General features: G+C 35.8%; 1 protein-coding gene across 2 annotated transcripts; it reads right to left on the reverse strand.

Moving 5' to 3' along the window:
- Window positions 1–547: 547 nt before the first annotated feature.
- Window positions 548–24,342, reverse strand: LOC135597633 (phosphoinositide phosphatase SAC6-like). Of its 2 annotated transcripts, none has more exons than XM_065090867.1 (21): window positions 24,039–24,342; window positions 23,563–23,727; window positions 21,649–21,732; window positions 19,998–20,125; window positions 19,828–19,919; window positions 17,679–17,736; window positions 15,072–15,128; window positions 14,953–14,986; window positions 14,779–14,859; window positions 14,477–14,583; window positions 13,753–13,839; window positions 13,551–13,628; window positions 12,247–12,317; window positions 12,077–12,175; window positions 9,901–10,000; window positions 8,969–9,077; window positions 8,800–8,872; window positions 6,746–6,839; window positions 4,429–4,521; window positions 3,094–3,160; window positions 548–891 (listed from the first exon to the last, which is right to left on the reverse strand). In XM_065090867.1, exons 1-21 carry the CDS (start codon window positions 24,247–24,249, stop codon window positions 761–763), a joined length of 2,019 nt encoding a protein of 672 aa, XP_064946939.1. In that variant the 5' UTR covers window positions 24,250–24,342; the 3' UTR covers window positions 548–760. The 2 variants fall into 2 exon arrangements, with proteins under 2 accessions (XP_064946939.1, XP_064946941.1); XM_065090869.1 differs by having other exon boundaries at window positions 24,196–24,318.
- Window positions 24,343–24,550: the final 208 nt, after the last annotated feature.

Here is a 24,550-nt window from a genome sequence, read left to right on the forward strand (position 1 = left end):
ACCGGATGTGTTCCATATCTATTGTTTCCTCCATTGATTCCGCTCACCGACGGTCATAACAATCTCAACCCAAATATTCTGTACAGGGATATTTTGATGCCAGACTGGCTGCCGGTAAGTGTACCAGATGTTCCTCGTACTCTCTCTCTCTCTCTCTCTCTCTCAAAAGCAAACGAGCCAAGTCATGGTTGGCAGCCCGAAGGCGGAGGAGGAGCGACGACGAGTCGGCGGCGAGACGGCGTTAGGCCAGTAGAGAGGAAAAGCGAAGGATAGGAGGCTGGAATGCTCTCTCTATATCTCCTTCCTTCCTTCACTCCCTCCCGTTGGCATTGATCCGCTTCAAATTCCAGATTTGGAGATCGATTTTGCCTATGTATAAGATTATTTATGATATCACATGTTTTGATGTCATAACATGTACGTATACAAAGCAACAGTCCAGAGAAAACCAGCCACTTCGTTGCGAGATTGGTTGAATCAAATTTATTTTCTAATTATTTCTCAAGTAAAAGAATTTGAAACAAAGTTGAATGGATCTTACAGAATCTGCAAAACACAACACGGATGATGATTTTATTGTCATGCAAAATTCGCAAAGGCAAACACGGGGTTGGCACTTACATCAGTGTTTCAAGATTTCAAGCAAACCAAATAAAATCCCACTCGATGGAAAGGAGGATAATAATCGCTATTCGATCCATAAGAATGAAACACTGTGGTACAATGAAATAAGTCGAGTCTCGCCCAGAAATAATCCCTATCAATGCCTTGATCTGAAAAGGCGAGGCCTGTTGGTGAACAACCGACCCTTGGCTCGCACGAACACTGCTATGCCCAGACTCAGGCCCGCCCAAACAAGCGCTAGTAATAAGTGGCGTCCATCATTTGGAGCTGCAAAAGAAGATACGCAGCGTCAGATTGTTGGAGGATTTGGTCATGTCTCCACGGAAGATATATATATATATATATATAACCAATATCATGTCCACTAATCATGAAACTCCACTAGAATTTGGTCAAAGCTAATGAAAATTGCAAGAAAACAAGTACCTATCATTTCCCAAACATTGCAACCACAAGGCACAGTGTCAAGTTAAAATGCTACAATGAGGCATACAAGCAAGAATCCACCATTAGGGCAAAAATTAATTAGCAAAGATGCTATCAAGTATCAAGTAATTCACATGGTTTCCTTTTCAGATGGGGCTACATTTAATTAAATGTATTCACGATTGTGAAGGAATTCAACTTCATCACAATTTTTATATCTACAGAGGCCTAGGATTATTTAATTTTCAAAAACAAATTTGTCCCACCGTTTGTATAAAACCATGCACAGAATGGAGTGATTGATAGTTAGTTAAACCTTCAGATTGGTTGTAACTCCATTGACGATAGTTTCAACAAGGTTTGACAAGCCTATTATTATCCCTAAGATTAAATAAGAATTTCATTTAACTCCATAACTATTGATAGTACCATTTTTAGTGATAGATCCATTTATATAAATAAGTAATATTTGTAACACCCCGTTTAGTCCTACATTAGAAGTTGACAATATTAAAATTGACTTATAAGGATCTGATGGGTGTACTAAAATCAACTTAATCTTAAGCATTTTGACTAATGATTTGAGCTCAACGAAGTTGACAGGCCAACTATTTGATCAAATCATATCGTGACATTTGTTATCCGAATCAACCTAGAATTGAGATATGGTGAGCGGACTCGAATAAGAAAAGACTTCTCGTGGATGGAGTCAGATGACTCGTCACGACATGGAGTCACTACTGGGCTACACCTCATATGTATCATGCTAAGGTTTGATCTAGGCTATGTTGGGCTTTGACGAGGACGTCAAACTCTTAAGTAGGAGAGTTTGTAACATCCCGATTAATCCCATATCAGAAGTGCACAAAACTAAGATTGACTTGTAAAGGTATGATGAGTGTACTATTATCAACTTCAACTTAAGCATTTCGATCGGTGGTTTAGGCTCAACGATGTTGATAGATTAGTTAACCTGTCAAGTTGGATCGTGACATTAATAAAGTACTAAGTGCATTGTCCAATGTGCAACCACATGTGCCAACCAACATAGATTGATGCATAAGCAATCATTGACCTAGCTAAGATCGAACCATGTCTAGATGCCTGCAGCAAAATGTGAAACCCCATCCTGGTAATCTGCTGAAAAAGAATAGCATACATAAATAGATACTATTTTAATTTAGAGTTGTACATCCAGTCTAATTATTTATCTTGATGAAATAATTTTAGCAAAAGGGGAAAACCTTTTATCCTTATTGGCTGGTTAGTATTGCATCCAAATGATAAGGAACTATCAATGGGTACATGAAGGATTGAATTTATAGTGGTTATCCTTGATTCTTGTTTTGGACAAGGTTGTTCACCTTGACGTCACCATTTTTTCAGAGGTGAGGGAGCCACTTAAAGAACAGCATTCAGTGAATTTTATGGTTTGAGGTGTATAAATATAGACTAATACTAATAACTCTACAAGGTCACCTTTAGGCACTGCCACATTGCAATTTGTTGCATAACTATCTAAAAGAATTAAGTTTATCCTGCAATGGTTCAGAATGATTAGATAAAGAATACAAAATGATTAGATAAAGAATACAAAAGACGAAATTATGATCCTTATCCTTATGTTCTCCTAAACCAATTGTTTGCCAATCAACTGCTTCTTAAAAGTACAAAGAAAAAAGAAGAGGTACTAAAACATTGAATAAAACCAAGGATAACTATCTAAAAGAATTAAGTTTACCCTGAAATGACATGATTTCAGGGTAAACTTAATTCTCACGAAATTGACATGATTTTACTAAACATTATCAGACAATACTGTAAGTAGCTTAAAATAAGCACCATGAGTAGTTATTTATAATATTTTGCTCCAGAAACATGATGAATATTTTTAATACTTGAGATAAAGAAAATAACATTAAAGCAATAGATTGGGAAAAGAATATACCATTAAAGTCTTCATCATTGTGATAAGTACTGATCAACTACTAAATGGTTAACTCTACTGGAAGTACCAATTAATTAAAATTGCATGCATCTTACCTTGTCTAAGAGACATCAATGCAAACATAAGCCCACTCAAGACCATTGTTAATGCCAGTCGAAAAGACTGAAAAATGAAACAAAAAAAAAATTAGAGAACCAATTGACATGCAAGATAAAGTATAAGTCATATGCATGGAGAAACACTGACTCCACCACCTGCAGCAACCTGATGCAAAATATCTAAAATCAATAACCTTATAAAGAACATTTCAAGAATGGATACTACTTCAGGCACACTAATCCCTATGTCAGATTCCCATGGGTTCTTGCATGCAACCACAGGAGGTGAAGAAAAGATGGGCTGCCAATCACCATTGCATAAGTAATGACTAGAAACAAAGATAGTAATTGGAAATTTGGAAAGAGATATTTCAATTTAATGCTTTCTTTTCCGCTTGTATATGCTAATCCAGGTCCAGTTGTGATAGAGCGAGAGAACAGCAGGTCAGGTACCCACAAAAGTTCATCCAAACCCAAATAGATATCTGATTTCCTGAACTTGAAACCAACTAGGGTACCTAATTTCCTATCAAAACCCATTCCAAACCAAATTAAAGAGTAGGTCACCTAAACCTTAATACCTGAAAAAACTCAACCCCCTATCATCCGTGCCTCACAAAAAGAATAAGAAAGGATACCCAAACCCGACTGAACCCACAAGAAAACAATTAAAGGGTGCCCAAAGAACAATCTTTTTTTTTGTTAATTTAACAGTGAATATAGATAGATACACTTGCTAAGATCTCTTCAATCTTGATTATTTTAACAATTTTTATAAGTGCTGCAAGTATTTCAGCAATTTACTGATGTTTCTATTTTCTAATTTACTATGCAGGAAAATGTAAGTCAGTAATGAGCAAAAAGGTTGAATACAGTCCATACACAATATGTAAAGTTCTCTTTTTAAAGACATGTAAGGGTGAGTTCAGCAACTCAGTGCATCTTAATCATTTCTTTTCCTGTTCTAGAATAGCACTATCCCATCTAGATACAAGGGTCATTTATGAGATGATAGAACTAAAACTACTTCTTCCAAATTCAGATTGCACATAGAGATCTTTTGTCATGTTCTGTTAGCATACATTCACATTTGAAGGTCAATTCAACAAAGAACAAATGTATATTCATTCAATGTCTTCAAAAATTCAACTTCAATAACTTCAATATATACTGAAGAAAAGGCATAATGAATTCTTTTATATATGTGTGTGTGTGTGTGTGTGTGTGTGTGTTAAGGTGCAAACAAACAATTTAACAGATTAAGAAAAGTAACTCAGAATTTATTTTAAAGCCCCAGAAACTACCGATCAACATTGACTAGCATAAACCTACCGCATATGTCTCCAAGGCTCCAGCTTTAGCTGGAGAACTCATATCTCGACTAAGAGAGACAATATAATGCCCTTGTAGCAAATCAATTGCATCCTTGTAAGCCACAAAACAAGAGAAAGTAAAGTAAGTATTATGTCTAATGAAAAATGTTGAAAGAAATAAAACCTAGAGTGAAGACCACCATAGAACATATTCTACAAACTAAAGAAAGTTTCTCGGTATGTAAGTAATTCCATTGTCACAAAAATATGTAAACAATCCCGAAAGTTAACCAAATTCCTGTCAATGGAGAATAATCCAGTCCTCTCAATGAAGAGACAGAAAAAGATATCTAATTAAAATATAGTATATAAAACATTCAGTGATATGAAAAATGCATTACATGCCATCATGTAAAACCAAGGGTTACAATATCATGCATGCCAGCTAATGCTTGTCTACATACTGCTCCTATGAATTGCTGGACCACGCTAATTTGTTGTGCCTTACTGTCACAGGAAAAAGATCAAATGCCCTTTACGATTCAAAATCTATCCCACAAAGTCACAAATGATCGACACTGAACCAAAACCAAATTCAGTTGACTAAAACATGACAGGGACATTAATAAAAGCTTCAAGGTCATGGCCCAATTTCAGTACTCTTGCTAACAGTCACTGCAGTGGAGCATTCAGCATAGAACCTACTACCACCATGCATAAAAAATGGGGAGGTTGGAGTAATGCCCCGAAAAAGACTCTGAATTTTGACACTTGTTCTTGGTTCAAAGACATGGAATGATATACAATGAATGACTTTTACCTTTTTCCTATTTCACTTTCTACTCATTCAATTTCTTGATGAAATGAGTTGGATACGTTTTTGCTTAATGTTTGCTTCAAAAATGGAAAAGATGGGTTAGCTGCAACTATTATGCAAGGACGGTCTCATAAACCTGATGTCTATCTATAACTGCCATTTGTCATATATTATCTGCTTTACCATAAAAATGTATAAAGAATTGACTTAATAATAGCCCCATATTTTACAGGATAAAGGCAAAAAGATAGATACGAACAAATAAGCTTTTGGTCCCACATATTTAACAGTTTAATTAAAACCTGTGTCCCTGTAGAAGTGCAAAAAGATCGAATTTATCCTTGATAGTGCAAAATCAATATCAATGTCCCTTGTCAAGAATTTTCTGAAGGATTTGGCATAATCTTTTCTGTCCACATATTTAATAGGTTAGTTTCCTTGTGTCCTTGTAAAAGATTGGAATGAACAGATACATCCTTAAAAATTAGTGACTCATCGTATTACCCCTAAATAAGTGAGAATTTAATATCAATGTTGCCGGATAGTGACATTTATAAAAGGTGATCTCTAGCGAGGGACATGATGTTAATTTTGCACTTCTTCTGAAGAAAAACCAAGTTTCAAGTTTTTGAGAGATCATTCCATTATGAGGCAAGTGATATGCATGTAATTGTGTGTATTCATCAGTTGGGGTAAATCCACTCTACTCGTGAAGTGTCCAATTACAGATTGGCCTTAAGGGTTAATTTTTTCCCTTTGGTTTTGATCCTATCCATGACAGGGATCAACTTCTAGCTTCAATTATAAACAAGAAAACTTAAAGTTGAAGAAAGGATTCCATTTCTCATGTTCACCATTGTAACAATCTTTTTCCTAATCCTCTTCCTGAAACCACTCTGCCCTTCCTACAGCTCCATTATTATCTGATATTGGTAACTGTAACGTAGAACCACTTAAGTGTCAAAGATCATGGCTTACATGGACACTCCAGGTATATAGGTTGGTACAAGCATAATCACTCAAGTAAATCAAGTAGAGGACCATCATGGTATTCTTTTTTATCTATTTTTGGGTAGTTCACTAAAAATTTCAGCATGATTGAAGCATATTCTTTAGAAAATATCGTGAATGAATCATAATGAGCTACCATGCGTATAGTATACAATCTTATAAAGATTCATCCTTCACTAGATGGTCTATGTTCATATGTATTCTTTGAATCACCATATGCCTTTCTGAAGATCCTTTGCCTGTAAACTCACCTTCTTTTATATCCCATTGTTCCATATGGTAGACCCATACCAATGTTAATATATGGTAATTACTAGCAAGCAAAATCTTAAACATCAATGTTTCTCACACATGGGAACTACTTTGCAGGTATGTGCTACATAACTCTTAGGAAATTTTGAATATGGAACTAGAGGGTTTCAATCAAAGGATGTTCAAGATAGGTCATTAATTTAAACTTCTAGACACCATACAGACTAAAAAAATTAAATTACAATCAGCCAAAAACCTGTTTTGTTCCATCAATGAAGTTGTTCAAGTAATAACGAGCTAGAGCATTCCATCCATCTTTCAGAATTCCCTGTACTGTTCGTTTTCCATGCCTGGAAAACGAGATAACATTAAGAAGTTAAGAAAAGAATATACCACTAAGGTTACACCCAAAATAACTGAGGCAAAAAGTGTATCTTATTGGTTCATAAATCTACTTTAGACCTAATTTATTTAAGGGTAAAAATATACAGATAATAGATAGACATAAGAAACATGATAACATGTCATTCTGAAGACTAAAGATAGATGAAAAAAGATATGCTTCAGAGTTCAGACACCAATATCATCAAGAAGGTAGAGAAGTTGAATAATGGCATCCAACCTTAAAAGACTATCTTCAACAATTGTTAATTCAAATAATTCAGTTAAGACAAGCTTTTTGAGGCAGCATCTAATACCAAAGTTAATGTACTTCAGACAGTGTTCCCCAACCGACAAACATGGTAGAAAAGAAATCCATTCCCATCCATAAGACACCTTATATAATTAATTGTGACTAACAAGCATCCAAATTACGTTCAGCTCAGTTAGTCCAGAATCACATAAAAAATTTAAATCTCAATCAGAAGTGTCTTCAGTCTACGCACATCTTGGCACATAAATTCTATAAACACTGTTCATTTATTTTCTCTTGTGCATAGGAAAACTTCAGAACATAATAGTACTTGAGAACACATTTTAATAGTTGTAGATCATGTCTAAAGACTCTAAACTATAAGATTTAGAGTGAATAAGATGCCTTACAACTAAATTGCAAGTTGTAAAAATAGAATTGAAGTTTTCACTATTGGCTGTCTTGTGATCAGGGTTTTAAGCACCAAAATGTCAGTGCTTGTAACTGTTTTGACACCTTTACAGGGCTCTTTATCATAACAAATAAAGGATTTTAATGCCTGTGTGAATGTAATGGACCAAGCCACACAATATTAATGTATGATAGAATAAATTTAGGCCAATATCGGCTTAAAGGGGATATGCCAACCAGCAAGGCAAGTTATATACTCAGCCAGAAGTCCATAACGGTCTCGACACTCCTCTGTGCCATAAAACAGTCCTTGTGAAAAACAACAGCATCAAAGATTTCATCAGCAAGAGACTAGAATGACCTTGACTTCAGGTACTATGGCCCAGAATCTGATGCAGTGCCAAAGCAGGGCATCATTCTTAGCTTCTCTGATAAATATGGCATCACAACAAAACCCTTCATTTTCAGGTATGTTCACAAATCACAACTATCATTTAGTTCTTCAAATAATTTTCCATTTTCTTGTTTCTTAAAAATGTTTTCCTTCTCTCCCTTCGTGTTCTTTAGTGTCACTAACATGCTGAGCCAGGATGATGAGTTTTGGTACAACTTTAGATAAATTAATTACAAGATAGAAAGTACATATGTTGACTCTATATAGATACTTCATTTCTCCTGAAAATTCACCAAAAAAGTTATCGAGCACAATATGCATATATGCCCATAATTAAATTGAGTCATACATGCCTGCAAATTACCAGCACAATATGCACAGAAATCTTGTAATGTCTATGCATATATGCCCATAATTAAAAGGATGCAGCAAATGATATTCCAAAGTGGGTTCGCACATATGTGGCATACAGTGTGCTAATTCTTGCAATGCTGCTGATGATTAAGAATGATGCACAAGGCAGAATCATTCAGAACCAGTGTCTGCCATACCGAATCGTACCGCCCGGTATGGGTGGTATGTACCGGTCCGATAGGCCAGCGGTACGCGAACCGTCTGGTACCGGTCCGCACTGTAGCAGTGCACTGTAGTACTGTATCAGTGCACCAGTACACTGTAGCACTGCACTGTTGCAGTACTACAGTACTCGGTACACCGTACCGTACCGGTACCGAGCCCAGGTCGAAATACCGGTACGGTACGGTATTACGAACCTTATTCAGAACTACTTCAAAAAATCTCCAAACATTTTTCTAAATACCTGTGTTCATAGAAAGGTTGAAGAAGATAGACTACTATTCATAGGAGTTACCTAACAAAATCTCCTTTCAGTGCTGGAGTTCCAGAATACTGTATGCTAATTTCATCTCCATGATTAGCCCACACTGAAACAAGGAAAGTCACAAGATTAACCCTGATGGTAAGGATATCATATAATTGCAAAAGGTGGATCGCAATGAAAATGCAAAATATATACTCACAAATTTTGAAGTTTGCATCAAAAAATGGATATGCAGTAATTAGGTCATCAGAACCAAAAAATCCAATTCGCTTAAGTTGGCTTTCCAGCATCTTTCTCCCAATCATGCTCTGGGGACCACAAGATAGATATATATGAAAAGTATGTCTAATAACAGTGATTCAAGCCCTTTATAGATCAATTTAAATTAAAAATTACTTGCCAAACACAGAAAATAACTGGAAAAATTGGGAACATGGATAGAGCAGGGCAAGTCAAAGTGTGTCATACACAGCACATATTTGCAAACTAACATTAAAGTATGCACCACAAAGAAGCAAATGACAAAGATTTTCATTTTCAAGAAACAAGAAAAAGGCTTATTGCCTACAGAAAAAGAACAAATGAGAGATAGATCTTAATAATTGAAGAGTTAAATATTTAATACAACATAGAAGTTGGACTACTGTACACAGATTGAAAAGTTATTTTCTAATTCAAATTTATTTATAGAGTATATTTTTTGAATCAATGCAGGATGAGATCTCTTACTGATATCACTTAATGTCTTCAACTCTTCATACAAATGAAATTCAGTTTTTGACATTTCTACCGATAGATGTTTTTTTTCTCAGTTCCACTGATACATGTTACGATGGTTTCATTGCCAACTAATTTTCTGATAAATAAATTCCAACAGATTATTTATTATCAAAGTAAAAGAAGCATGGACTTTAGATGGATTAACTACAAAGACAAAAGCTAAAACACATTCATCATTCCAATAATTGACTATAAACTTTGTCACCATATCAACAAAAATTCAGAAGCAACAGATGAGTGAGATGACTTTACACCAATTCTTTTGCTTTTTTACAAATCCAGCCTAATAAAATGGTCTCACGTGAGCCCATAATACAATTAGAATAATCTAACTAGAATATTAGCATTCACCTGTGTAACATTTGTTCGATCTAAGCAGTCAATACAATTTGTTCTCACAACTCCCGTCTGACCTGCAACTTTCTCGCCTTTCTCATTCAACAGAAAGTATCTAAAAAACCAATAAATAATAAGGTTAACCATTCAGATATTACCAAAAGTACACTTGAAGTGAGCACCATAGTAGTGCTGCATGGTACCACGATTACCATAAATGTGAAAAAATATATCATAGTAGTTCTCGCCTTTCTCATATTTTTTCCTTTGTAAGAAAAAATAGATCATAAATGTGAAAGAAAAAATTTGGAAGGCAAAAAGTAGTGCCGCATGGTACCACGAATACCATAATATAAGAAAAAGTGTAATGGTCTTACGGTCGAAAGGTTTGAAGTTGAAGCAGAGAAAAATAATTTGGCATATAGACTTGCTGCCTCCCAAATTTATTATATGGTGTTTCTAATTATGTCATATAACTTATTCTGTTGCCAAACTTAAGTTTAAGCATTATACGCCATACTTATCAGAACCAAACCGATCATTGACTTAAATAGGTTCACTAGGTCAATAGTCTGATAGGTGGAAAAATCAGTCGAACACATTACATAAATTCTACTGTATATTTTATTTTTACAATTATCATGATTTTATTTTTTATTTTTCATATAGTTTGTTTTCTTTTTGTTCTTCCTTCTCCTTGACATGCTCCTTTCTCCCATCCCTTCGTCTCATTCTCTTCTCCCCGGTTTCACCTTTTGCTCCATTCTCCTCTCGTTCTTTTCTTTTTATTTACCCTTTCCTTTGCCCTTTCTTCTTCCTCTCATCCTCCTCTTCTCCTATTCCTCCGCTTCTCCTTTAGATGATTTCAACAAAGTGGGCATGATGCACTGAGCATCCACAGGCACATGAGAAACAGGGAGCAAATGAAAGATGGAGTGATTTTGAATCGATTTGATTTGATGGTATCTACTATAATTCAATTGTATTTACCATCGTTTTTGCATGTCTTAAAAAATTGACTAGTTTGTTCTAACCTAATTGAATGCAATGATTAATTAAAGAATCAGATCTAGTCCTGCTTTCTGTCACATCTAATATTTTAATCAAATTGAGCCAATTTCAAAGTTGATTCATTGTTTGTCCAACTAAACCGAGTAGTCTAAATGACTAATTACATCAATATAATTACTATATTTTTACCTTTTCTGAAACTTATCATTATAAATCTCTTGGCGCTGTAGTCTTATTCTAAGCTAGGTATATGCAAATCTCTCTACTGCCCTCTACGTTATTCCGATAGTTGCCTCAATATACAAAAGGCATTAAAGGTTAATAATCCATGCATAAAACAAAACTGATTGAAAGAAATTCTTGTTTCAAATTTTATTCTACCTTCAATTCAAAGTTCCACTACATGACTCATTAGCTTATTTCTTTCTAGAATTTTCACGATAAGATGGATAATTAATATTTAAATAGATTGATTTGCCTATATATCATGGGATTGAAGCTAGTTATATGGCTGATTTTGACTTACATTAATCCAAACCACAAGCCTAACCGTGAGAACAAAACCTGTCATACTTACTCATCAAGCTCACAATGACACTAGGTCCATTAGTTTCAAAAATCTTCATGCAAGAACTGCAATTTCATACTGAGGGTGCATATCGGTCCATGGCTGCAATTTTGATACTAAAATTATAATAAAGACTTCTTATGCTATGTTGCAAGAAATAACTGTGACAATTAATTTATTCAAAATAGTCAATTTTAAGCAATTACAAATAGTTCATAAGTATAGTAGTTTTAAAAGAATGACTTTAATAATCAACTATGTTACAAAGTACAAGAAAAGAAAAGATGATTCACCTTCAACTCACAGTGTAAGTATGCTTAAGCAATTTGCAGGATACAGCCTGACTGTGAATCCTATCAAGCCACATATAATTTATATCCATATAAATTGATAAAATGATAATCCTGTCAAATGTTAACTAACAGTGCAGGTGTTGATAAATTGATATTCGTATAATGTAGCTACTGTATGTATATAAAGAAAGACATCTCATACACATGTTCATAGTAAATGTAACAAGTCAAAGTTGATTCATCTATACAAACGTCAAATAAACCAAGCTCGATAGGTTAACTAATGTATCAATCGAAGATAGCAAGGCAAACTGCATACCCATGCTTATTCAGGTAGTCCTCGATTTGATTATAAAGGAGAGAGAGGCGCTCAAAATGTATATGGCCACAGATTTGATGGAAGTCAAAATGTACATACCTAGAACAGGAGGTAGATTTGAGCTAAAGAAATAATACAAAAATATTGTTTTCCTATGCATGCCATATTACCTAATATCATCATTTTGAATGGTCTGCATTGCTTTTGCAAATCTTTCACTCAGACGTCCCTCACTTCCATGCTGATTATTGTGCAAAAATAAGAAAGAATTGACAAAATTTATACAGTACTCAGATTTCAGAAAATACATATAATGAAGATATATGCTAAAAGGAATTCTGTAGTCAATTACATCCACAAAACTGACTGTTAAACAAGCACTGTCACAAACCCATCATATCTTTGCATGCATGGACTATAAATTAAAGCAGTAATGCCAATTACAAGATTAAAAATAAAATCTAATTTAAACTCCCATTTAGATCCTAAAATGGAAACTTCCAATTTCCTTATATTGTCTCTAAATGCTCAGCAAAGAACGCCATTAATCTTCTACAGACGAACGACACACACAACCCAAAACTTTACCTTCTATATTTGAACATTTAAGTTTGTTACCATAACTAATCATGTAAATCCAACCTGTGTTTGTGTTAGCTTAGAATACTTTATTTACTACATCATAAATACTTATCACCGCCTTTGTTTGTGATTAACATTTACTTGTCGCGATCCAAGTGTTCCAGGGAAACATTAGCTTATCATTGTCAGAGATCAGAGAGACTTGGATCAATCCCACCAGAAATCTAACCCTTGACCAATTCAATACCACAAAAGATGGAAGCCAACCACATAACCAATCAAGTATTTTCTTGGTTCCTTTAGCTGTATTATCTTTTTAGTTCAATTCATCAAAACTCTTCAATACTTCAACATTATACAATCAATTTTTTTTCTAAGACGATTTTGGCGACCACTAAGCTAGATACATGTGATCCAAATATAGCTGCTATAATGAAGGATATAAGAAAACAAGGATGGCCTGATACCGATTTTGGTAATGCATCCTACAAATGTGAGACCTGTATACTGGATAATATACTGATTCATACCATCTAATTTTATTTGATAAGATAATATAAAATGAACAAATATGCACCTATCGAGTAACACATTTCAATACCAGTATCAGGTTGGATAGATAAACACCAATCAATACATATCAGACTGACCATTATTTAAAACTTCATAAGCAACACTATCAAGAAAATTTTGCTCAACCTGAAAATAAACTACTATAATAACAAAAACCTTTTAAGAGAAAGGAAGGTCATAATGTTATATTTAACCACAAAAGCAAACAGTTTAAGTGCACATGATAAAATTTCCTATGTTTAAACTACATTTGCAGATTTATAATAAAAGATTTATTAACGATAATATTATAGGATAACTATGTTGTCGTAGGAATTACCTTATTGACAAGGTCAACAGCTAAGACTGAACCATATTTTTTACTCAGATCCAAGAAATGACGTTCGGCTACACGAGACTGTCAAACAAAAAGAAATAAGGAAGTTAGTGCAGCCTGCACTCTAGAAGCAGCATAACATGATAACATTATCTAAGAGCACCAAATGTAAAACAAACTGAAAAATGAAAATATCAGTTCTTACCGCCTCCTCGGGCCTAACAATCTCAAAGTTAGGTTTATATGTCAAGTCAACAATCTGCTCCCACAGAAATGGCATAGACCCACGAACCTACAAGCACTTAATTTAATTAAATGTTCTTTCAAAATGCAACTTAATATACATATCTTAAAAAGGATAAAAGATTATCAAAAGATATAGGATAAAGAACAAACAAAAAAGAAATAGACATACTAGACATATGCAGTAATCAGATAGTTAAAATCAAGATGCTCACCATGAAGAATTCTGCCAATTGATTAGGCACAAATCAAAAAGACTTATTTTTGGAAGATTCTTGGCTAATAAACCATGAATGATCCAAAACCCTATCTTACATTAGGAAGAGAAATTCCCTTGTATATAGTGGATTGTTTCTCTTGCTTTAAATTGAAAATCTAAGCACTCTATGAACATGCCTTTAGACTGTCAATAACAAATTGCAGAAAGTCAAATGGACAATTACAAAAGACAAACAAATATGCATCCACATCTTCTGCATTGTGATTTACAGAGAAATTAAAGCACAAGACAATTTAAGATATTGTTGAACAATTCAAATTCAGATAAGCTATAAATGCATGCTGGGAGAAGTGCAAGGCCATCTCTAAAAGCGATCTATCTGTACTCAAGCATATTCTCCTTGAATTTAACTGGCCAAATCAATTTCACAATAGAGCAACTCAGACAAAAAGAAACCTCAACCTACTTGAACAAAGGATGCTGTAAAACCATTTGATTGCAATATCTGTTCACTTTCAACAAAATTTGCAACGTATCCCTCAGTATCAGCTCCTCTTCTCCACATCCGAGTACCTTCAAACAAATAATAGTTTCAAGTTTCAACAGCACATCATTTTATTGCAAGATAAATGTACTAAAAATTGGAAAAAGTTAAAGATAGATAATGTGATATGATTATCATGTTTTAGTATCAAATTGATACAGTTCAAATGAAAATCCCATTCTATGGACCATTAACAGTGGCACTTTTTGATAAACAACATAAACCTGTTCTCCTCGTGCATCTACGTGCAATTAAAGTAACATTAACAACTTTTGGACTAATAGCTGCTTGAAAATTTTGGTAACCTGATGAGCAGTTAAGGATATTGAAAAGATTGCTTTAAGCATACAGTAAAAATTAAAGGAATGACGACCAAGCAAAGAACTTTATCAGGATACATCCTTGAATGATAGGTATAATGTATGAATCCAGCTGCAGAAAAATTGTCAACGCATTAACATAGGATTCTTGAAAGGACCTTGGTAAACCATTGAAGTACTCGAGAATCACATCTCACTTTGTTATCAATGAGTGCTTCCAACATGTAGCTATTCCAAAGAAATCTAGGTTCTGCCTGCAAGATAAATTCGGTAAGCGATAGAAATAAAAGCATTGCTCTTCTGCAACAAAGAACACTAACTAGGAACCGTATAGGATCAAGTTTCTAATGATAGATAGTTAACTAGAACAAGCAATTGTCAGCATAGAAAGCAACATAGAATACAGATACAGAAGACTAGACAGATATGATAAAACATAATCTGTTACCATAAGGATTTATCACCAAATCCATTGCTGCTGCTCACATGAGGACAAAAAAGATCACAATGAAGATGCAGTAGCCCATGATTTAAAAGTCAATCAGGTCAATTATGTGACTGTTTAAGCTAAGGTTTGACTTACTAGTCCGAGCCGATGTGCCGGCTAGTCGACCGATGGCACAGCACATGTTGCTTTGTACCGGTGTATCGACACACGGTATGCTGATACATACCGATGTTTTGACGAGGAAGAAAAAGAGGTTGAAGAGGAAGGTCCGATGGACAAACAGAGGAGAAAGAAGGAGAGAGGAAGAAGAAGAAAGAAAAGGAAGAGAAGAAGTGCAATGATACTTGGGAAATAGCAACAGTAGCGACAGCATAGAAGGGAAGCAGTAACATCATAGCGGCAAAGAGGTGGTGCCGCTGCAGCATCGCAACGGCAAAGCGGCGAAGAGGCAGTGGCGTTGCAGCACCACAGTGGCGAAGCAACGAATAGGCAATGCCGCTACAGCATCGCAGTGGTGAATCAACGAAGAGGTAGCGTTGCTGCAGCAGCAAAGAGGCAGCACTGTTGCAACATCATAGCGGTGAAGAGGCAGTGCCGCGGCTTTGTATGCGAGAAGAGCCCTAATATGCATTTTTTAATGCTGAAATGGATTGGGGCCCACCACTTTTTGATTTTTTTTTATTATTCTAATGTAGACCACCCGAAACAGGGTGGTCCACATATTGGTCCATGCTCGGACCGGTATGTACCGCCCAAACCGTACCATTTCGGGCGGTATAGCAATCCCTGGACTTTAAGCCAAACATGGACCTTAAAAACAAAAAAAAAAGTTTTTGGATGGGATTTTATGGTCTACTGTCTACTGGCCCAGTTCAAGATCAGTGGTACACACTGCCATAGCAGGCAGGACACAGATTTAGTTCACAATCTCAGTTTTGCAGTGACATACTGAATCTTCCAGGGCTCCATCAGTTCATACCACTTGATGAAAAATTCACAGTTTGACACCCATTCGTGGAAACTGCTGAAATTCAATTGGCCTCTAAACTCAAGAACATCTATCTTTGTCTTCCTAGGACTTTTCAAGCAGGTCTTTCCGAGAAAAAGGGAAGCCAAATTCTAATTCAATGACTCCTTACATTTCTTCCACGTCTGATATTTCCATCAATTCTTTGTTGCTTCTACTGTTGAGGCAATTATATAATCAACTACTTGAGAAATTGCACCAAATTGTCACTTTTGTTATTGTTGAAGAAAAATCGATCGTGAAAGTTTCTTTATTTTATTTTGATGGTCTTTCTTGGTGATCAAGGCACTTGTCATGGCCTGCATTCGTCATCATCTTCCATGTTTTATTCTGATACAATTGATGAGAGAATGGGACAATATATGAAGAAAATGATTCACCATGGTCCCTAGCAGCAGATATGTATATCTTATCTTATTTGCTTCAGAAATAAGCAAGATTGGCAGTTCAATGTTGTTCTTTCCAATTCCACAGATCTGGATGACAAACAAATGTTGTAGATCATGGAACAGATCAGTTCAGATCTTGCCTAAATATAGCTTGTAGACCTGCGGGCTGGGTAGAATGGAGATATTAACAGAAGCTTCTTTGGGACAAGAAAGCAGAGTCTACATAGCCTAACTAAAAAAGGTGATGAAACTAAAAGACTAATAGACAAGGAAAGAAGAGAAAAAAGGATTAGGCAAAGAGAGAATGTAGAGGTCCCTCTCAATGGGAAGAAGGAAAGGCCTATTCCTGTTGAATCAATATGAACAACAAAAAAAAAAAACCAAAAAAGAATAACTGAATATGATAAATATGTTTATGGTTCGCCTTAACGGTCTATACCAGTGTACTAATCGGCTGTCGGTATGGTAAGTATCGACATACCGACACATGGTACAATGGGGCATACTAATAGACTGGTGGTATGTACCACCCATATCGATCCCTTATTGAACCGATATATAACACCCATACCGGTCAGACTATACATCGTTGTTCGGCGAACCTTGAATACGTTTACAGGACTTTAATAGATTAACCAACCAACAAGCATCCATTCTCAATCAGAACATAAGACGAAATATACTTCAAACTCATTCATTATTCCTTAAGCTAATTAAGTTAAATAGAAAAGTTCTAGTACAATTCAACTCTTATAGGAAACAGCTTATAGATGATCTTTGCCAATGCAAGAAAATCAATCTGCAATAACAACTATGCATTAAACCAAATCGAAAAATATATACTAAAGGTTGAAGAATGAATTAAATGTAAAACTATATGATCTAAAAACATTGAAATTGCAATGTTATTAACTTGTTATCAGGATTCAGATATCCAAACCTGTCTCCAAAGAGGAAGCAGCTTTGACTCATTTCCTAGCTCATGTAACCTCTGTAAGCTGCAACATAAATTATGACTTGCATCAGGAGATATTATATCAAGATCATGTGTAGCTTCATTGGTTAAATTGCAGGATTTTGGAAAGTTAAATTTACTATAATAGATTTACCAAGATTAGCAAAATCGCCTGGTACAATTCAGTACAGACAGTATTTATCCACCCAAGAGGTTATCGGTACACCAACAAGGTAATCTGGACTTTATGCCCACAACGGATCTGTAACGGGTGATACCACCTGCTATGCTCAATACAAGGTCAATGCTACCTAGTAGAGGGCTGGTACCGCTCGATTCAAGTTGGTACAGGCTCTATACCAGACAATTTCTTTTTTTATTTTGCAGTCCTTTTAAGTTATTATTTCTAAGGTTTTTTTTAAGTGTTTTTTTTTTAACTTGGTAGGTACCAGTAATATCAGGTGTTAATACACTGGTATGGAAGGATAAGACATCAGTCCGAACGCTGACCGATACAGTACCAATAAACGAAAATACAAACCTTGAATATACTAGTCAGCTCATACCGGTTCTAGTTAAAACTAGTACCAGTATACTAATTAATAAGATTCAATCTTGACTATTTTTAGTGTCTTGTATTGTTTTAAAAAACTTGCAACCAACAGAAATGGTCAACCAACAATTGGCTCATAACCCAGTGACTCCTCACTCTTACTTTCACATGATGAGCAAAGAAAGAGAAACACAAAATACGAAAGACCATTTAAGAAAATGGACAGTTGTCTCAGAAGATCTCCTTACTACAGACAAGTTTATTATTAGCAATCAATGTGTTTCGACTATCAATAGCAAAATGGACAGTTGTCTCGGAAGATCTCCTTACTACAGACAAGTTTATTATTAGCAATCAATGTGTTTCGACTATCAATAGCCCATCCATCCTAATAAACAAGTGAATGACCACAGAAAAAAGCATAATACAAGGAAAAGGCAAACAAATGTGGGGTCATGTTTATCCCTTTAGTAATATGATATTGGATAAATAGTCAATATAGAGAATAGTGTCTATATCATATAGCGTCTCACATCAATTAACATTGATTATCCTCCCACACTCCAAAATGTAACTTTAGCTTCAATCTCCTCTATACCATAGAATCTATCTCTTTTGTCTAGCAACTTAACTTGCTGTCGTACTTTAAACAAATAAGACCATCCAAACATTTACTACCATCTAGTTAAAATCAAAACAAAATTGATGCATAAGCACATGGAGACAAGAAATTTTCTTCTTCAACGGTTGTGAGGCCAAATATCAAATCAAACTTGGGTTCTTCTCACATGATTGGAGCAAAATTTATTTGGTTAGGCTATGTAGGATTAAGGCAAGAAGACAAGCCTTGTGCCACGGAAAGATGGCTCTATTTTGACCCAGATAACCAATGTTCTAGTCACGAAACAACTTCTCCACTACTAGGAGTAAGATTGTGTACATTGATTCTTTCAAAACCCAACATTAGCAAGAACCTAAAGCCCTAAGTTGTACCTTCATTTATGGTGAGGACCTAGGTTTGAGGAGTGCAATAATGACCACCATAACCTATGGTTAAGTATAAGGAGTTCAAGAAACCGAAGACAACTTTGGAAGGCCAGCCTAGCTTCATAACTGCCTCTTCACTTTCTCATTGTTACATAAAAAAAGAGAAGAAACTAGGAAGAGATACAATAAGCTTCCCATTTTCTTATTACTTCCAACTCCAAAAAAATCCCACTTCAAGTACATGAAAAACTAAAACGAATAGAAGAGAACTAAAATTTAAAAAATCAAGATAACTCTGAAGTCTGAACCTGGTTAAACACAAATCAATATAGAAGAGATGTCACTCATGTATACTCAATTACAAAGTGAGATAGTTTTACATATTCTATTTTCAATGTCACCAGAAATACCATAATAAAACACATCTAATCAGGAGATTGATTTATCAAGTGATTAATAAGTGTGCATTAAACACCAGCTCTTAAGTATAAACAAGATAGAAGAAATTAACATGACAACCACATGGCCGGTGGACCTTTTTTATCAGCCTAAATGGAAGAACAATTTGAAAAGGACAAGATTAAAATAACTCACCAGAGTGTTAAATTAACATCATAGGAGAAGTACAGACCAGAAGTCCCTTCTGCAGCATTTAGAAGTTCAGAGAACTGAGCTTCCATCTTTTTCTGTCAACATATATTCTGACTGCATAAGTTAATATATATAGTCTAAATAAATCAAAGAAACTAATAATGCTTTCCAACCTGCTCAGCTGAGGAACTCTTGAGAGAATGATTGCATGGGAGAATTTGCATGCCTGAGACCTTGTAAATAGGATGCCCTAAGTAAGATCCAACACATTCACGCTCTGTTATAACCAACAGATATGCTCCTGCAGCATGCAATTGTAAGTAAATAGGTTAGCAGCTAGAAATATATTAAAATTGACTTCTGCACTTAACACTGCAAAAGGAGATGATGAAATTATCAAAATAAATCCAAAATAAAATGTTATCCTAATTAACTTATGTTAATCCTTCAAGCAGAATATGACCAAACTTACAACTGCCAGAATGAGGCAGAAAAAAAGATATGCAAGCAGCATGTGATCAACACTAAACTGACTCTTAACAGAATGAAGAGAATATAATCAGCAAGGACATGATCAAGCCAAAGAATTCCTATGAAAAAGGAGGAATTCCACACTCCGCAGAATCATGAATTTTATCACCTCCTCTTGTTACATGGTCATCATGTCCTTCAAAGATTTATGAGCAGCTCGTGTTGAAAACAAAATTTAAAAAAAATGAAAATGAGCAACTGATGCTCAAGTAACGGGCATGATTTGGATTAGTTACAACTGTGTTCCACGTCAATAGCCAATAATCAGTTAGCAAGTCAATGTAGCAAGTCCAAAAAACAATCTGAATAGAGGCAGGTTTTTCAAACCACATGCCTATCAATGAGTCACCAACTAAAAGACATGACACAAATCAGTCAAGCAACCACCAGGAAAATTATTGGTGTTCGGCAACAGCTACTCTGCTAGCCTAATTTGCCTTTGGATGACATTAACAATTACTGAATATGGTAGTGCTGGCATGACTATCGAAACCAAGCCTTGCATAAAACTTGGTAATCATAAGCCTAAATAATCCATATTTGAAGTTAAATAGTGAGTGCCACAAAAAAGAGAGGAGTTGATGATGCAAGTCATATGGATGATCTATCAGATAGCATGAACCAAGGCTATATGCAAGTCATATTGTCGATCCTGATGCTGAAACAGTCCTTGGAACAATTATTTACTCAAAATTCAAGTATTTGGAGTCATATAAAGGCCAAGTGAAACATGCTACACAGAAAAGCCTTGCAATCATAGGCACATTTTAGACCTTTGCGGCACTTGACTTACTTCCACGTTAAAAACAATGCTCATTACCACACAACAGCAAAAACTAAAAACACTAATTGCACGGCTTTATATAGATAGTAAAACAATGCTCATTACCATGCAACTGCAGAATAGAGAGTAAAACATTCTTTATGTAGTAAAGTAGTCTTGCAAATCACAGGAAATTATTTGGAACAATTATTTACTCAAAACTCAGGGATTTGGAGCCACATAAAAGGCCAAGTGAAACATGCTACACAGAAAGCCTGGGAATCATAGGCACATTTTAAACCGTTGTGGCACTTGACTTGCTTCCAAGTTAAAACAATGCTCATTACCATGCAACAGCAAAAACTAAAAACACTAATTGCACGGCTTCCTGAAGCTAACATTAAAATTTGAAGTTTACAATTGTTCTGAAATAGTTAGACAAGCTACCTACATTAAAGAGAATATTATAACAGTAAGAAAACACAAAACATATTGAAAATAGTCACTGCCAGTGATGGCAATGCACATACCTAATAAAAGCTTAAGAATTCCAATCACACCAAAAATGGTACGAATGTTTGGAGATTGTGTAGTACTGCATTCCGGAAGCTCACCTGTTCACAGTACAACCAGATGAACCTTTTGTGTAATAGCTTAAACATAGTAACTCGTTTAATACTCATACCCAAGAGCAATTGAACAAGTAAACTAGAATAATAAGATAATTGCTTCAAGATATATAATAAAATAAAGCAACTTCAATTCTGATTTGTAGAAAGTTACAGCTTCATAGGAGACAGTCAATAAAAAACAATCTTTAATAGATATTTCTTACCATGTACCAGTACTGTACCAGTCTGTACCACCATACCAAGTATTGGTACACCAGTACGGACTAAGTTTCAGAAAAAGAATGAAAATTACACAAATAAAAATAAAAAGAAAGTGTTAGTACACTGGGTAGTATACACCCTGTACCAGACAGTATGGCCCCCGTACTAGACATACCGTCTGATTCATCCTAGTATGCATACCAGTGAGGGACCAGTAAATACTGCTCGTACCTTATGATACCAGGCGATATCGCAAACCTTACCTCTTATGATCATTTTGTCCTAATGAAATTATATAAGCAGACAAATAGAGAGGATAGTATTCAACACCCATACAAATAGAGAGGACTAAACGGTAAAAGACTTAAACAATTGATTCAATTGCAATAAGTTTAGACAATAAGGGATCTAATTGCACTTCAGATGGGAATAGCTAGCTTGACATATTGTCACAAAAAATAAATATTTAGTAAACAAAATGCCTACATAAGCCATTTTATGTGTTCCATCCTGAATAGCTAAGGAACAGGTACAAGAAGTCAATAACACACTAAATTACTTAGAAAGTAGAGAGCAAGGTTCGCCGTACCGTACCGGCGTTTCGACCCGGACTCGGTACCGGTATGGTACGGTATACCGCTCGGTACACCCAGGTGTACCGAGCGGTACACTCGGGTGTACCGAGTACTGTAGCAGTGCTACACTGCTACAGTGCACTGCTACAGTGCTCGGTACAGGGCGGTCCGCGTACCGCTAGCCTGTCGGACCGGTACGTACCGCCCGTACCGAGCGGTACAGTCCGGTACGGCAAATCTTGGTAGAGAGTACCAACCTCAAATTAATACATTCAAGCCTGTTATGAAATATCCCATTCTGTGCTATTCAGGACGGAACTGTTTAGCCCTTTATTCGAATGGCAACTATAATTGGCATCACCTAAATAGTTAAACTAACAAAGTGTTGAATCAATTGTTTACTCAAAGGGCAAAATCAGACAGCTTTTGGGTTCTGATTCTAGGTTGTATCTGAAAAGGCTGCCTGTGAATTTCCAGTCCTCTCTTCTATTTTACTTCAAGCCTGTTATGAAGTAGAGAGTACCAATCGCAAATTAATACATTCAAGCCTGTTATGAAATATCCCATTCTGTGCTATTCAGGACGGAACTGTTTAGCCCTTTATTCGAATGGCAACTATAATTGGCATCACCTAAATAGTTAAACTAACAAAGTGTTGAATCAATTGTTTACTCAAAGGGCAAAATCAGACAGCCTTTGGGTTCTGATTCTAGGTTGTATCTGAAAAGGCTGCCTGTGAATTTCCAGTCCTCTCTTCTATTTTACTTCAATTATCCTCTCTTTCTGATCGATCTCTTATCCTTTAGCAGTTTTTAATCTGTCTGCTATCCACCGTTCATTTTCTATTATGGTAAAGAGAAATGTTATGTAAATCATATAAGGATCAACCATAATTGCTTCTCATGATGATTCCGGCTTCACATTGTTGGTTCACAACTTATTCAAGCGAAAGCCCTTAGTTTATGTCTACAATATTTCAGCAATCTTCCGGAATATAAATAAGAGAATAAGCAGAACAAAGAAATAAGGAACATACCTATTAAGTTTATTGATCCATCAGCACGACTGATTGATAAATATGAATCAGCAAAACCATCAATGGGCTCAAGGATATACTTGTCTGGGAATTGCCATAACCTCAACCGTGTGTGAAGCTTCTTCTCGGAATCCCTCTTATCTGTATCATCCATATCTGGAAATGCTGGAAAAAAAAGTAAAAGGCAAAACAATAACATCTCATACTTAATCCAACAAATATAACGGATTAGGTAGCCCTAGAATAGCAGCTCAATTCTGCATAAGAATCTACATCTAACTGCAACCACAACGACCTGATCAGAGCAAACTACAAAATTCCAACCCAAATGCTAAAATTATCTCAAACTGTAAATACCATTTAATGCGCTCACACATATCAATGAGAAGAATGTTAACCAAAGCCTCCAATTTGCCCTCGCGGCATATCATGACTAAAGAGAAAACAGAACAACGGGCCTTTGTTCTTTCTTTTACCTCGAGGGCGAGAAGAAGCGGGGCCGATGGGGCGGCGGGGGCTGCACAAGAGGAGGCCGGGAAAGCGAGCGGTGTGGCGGGGGAAGAAGGGGGTATAAACAGGGGCGGGGGAGGCGGAAGGGGAGGGCGTGGTGGAGGTGGAGATGGAGGGAGGAACCTGAGTGCGCGGGCTTCGCGATGGGCACGGCCAGCGAACCGCGACGGAGAGCATGCACCGCGAACAACGCTTCAACCGTCTTCCTTGTTCGATCCTTATACGGAGAAGATGGCAATCGAGAAGATGAACAGGTCACACACAGGAAGACGACTGAATTGGGTGTGAAATTTATATCGACCCCTACGTAGACCGTCCATCTCATGTTTTTCATTTAATCTCGACCGTCCACCGGATTTGATCGAATCGTTTTATGTCATCTCTTTTATCAATCAATCGGACGGTTGAGATTAAAAAGAAATGGATGGACGGTTTCAAAGAAATATATTAGCCTTGTAATTAAATGACCCAAATACCC

Source organism: Musa acuminata, chromosome BXJ1-11 (assembly GCF_036884655.1).
Source record: "Musa acuminata AAA Group cultivar baxijiao chromosome BXJ1-11, Cavendish_Baxijiao_AAA, whole genome shotgun sequence".
In the NCBI taxonomy this organism is placed as follows: domain Eukaryota; kingdom Viridiplantae; phylum Streptophyta; class Magnoliopsida; order Zingiberales; family Musaceae; genus Musa; species Musa acuminata.

Excerpts from the sequence above, each read along its gene's own strand:
- LOC135597633 (XM_065090867.1), bottom strand. The coding sequence starts at position 24,249 with ATGCTCTCCGTCGCGGTTCGCTGGCCGTGCCCATCGCGAAGCCCGCGC. Across the intron at positions 13,840-14,476 it reads TTACAGCATCCTTTGTTCAA|GTTCGTGGGTCTATGCCATT; the intron begins GTAGGTTGAGGT and ends AAGTGCTTGTAG. Across the intron at positions 8,873-8,968 it reads TGATGCAAACTTCAAAATTT|TGTGGGCTAATCATGGAGAT; the intron begins GTGAGTATATAT and ends TCCTTGTTTCAG.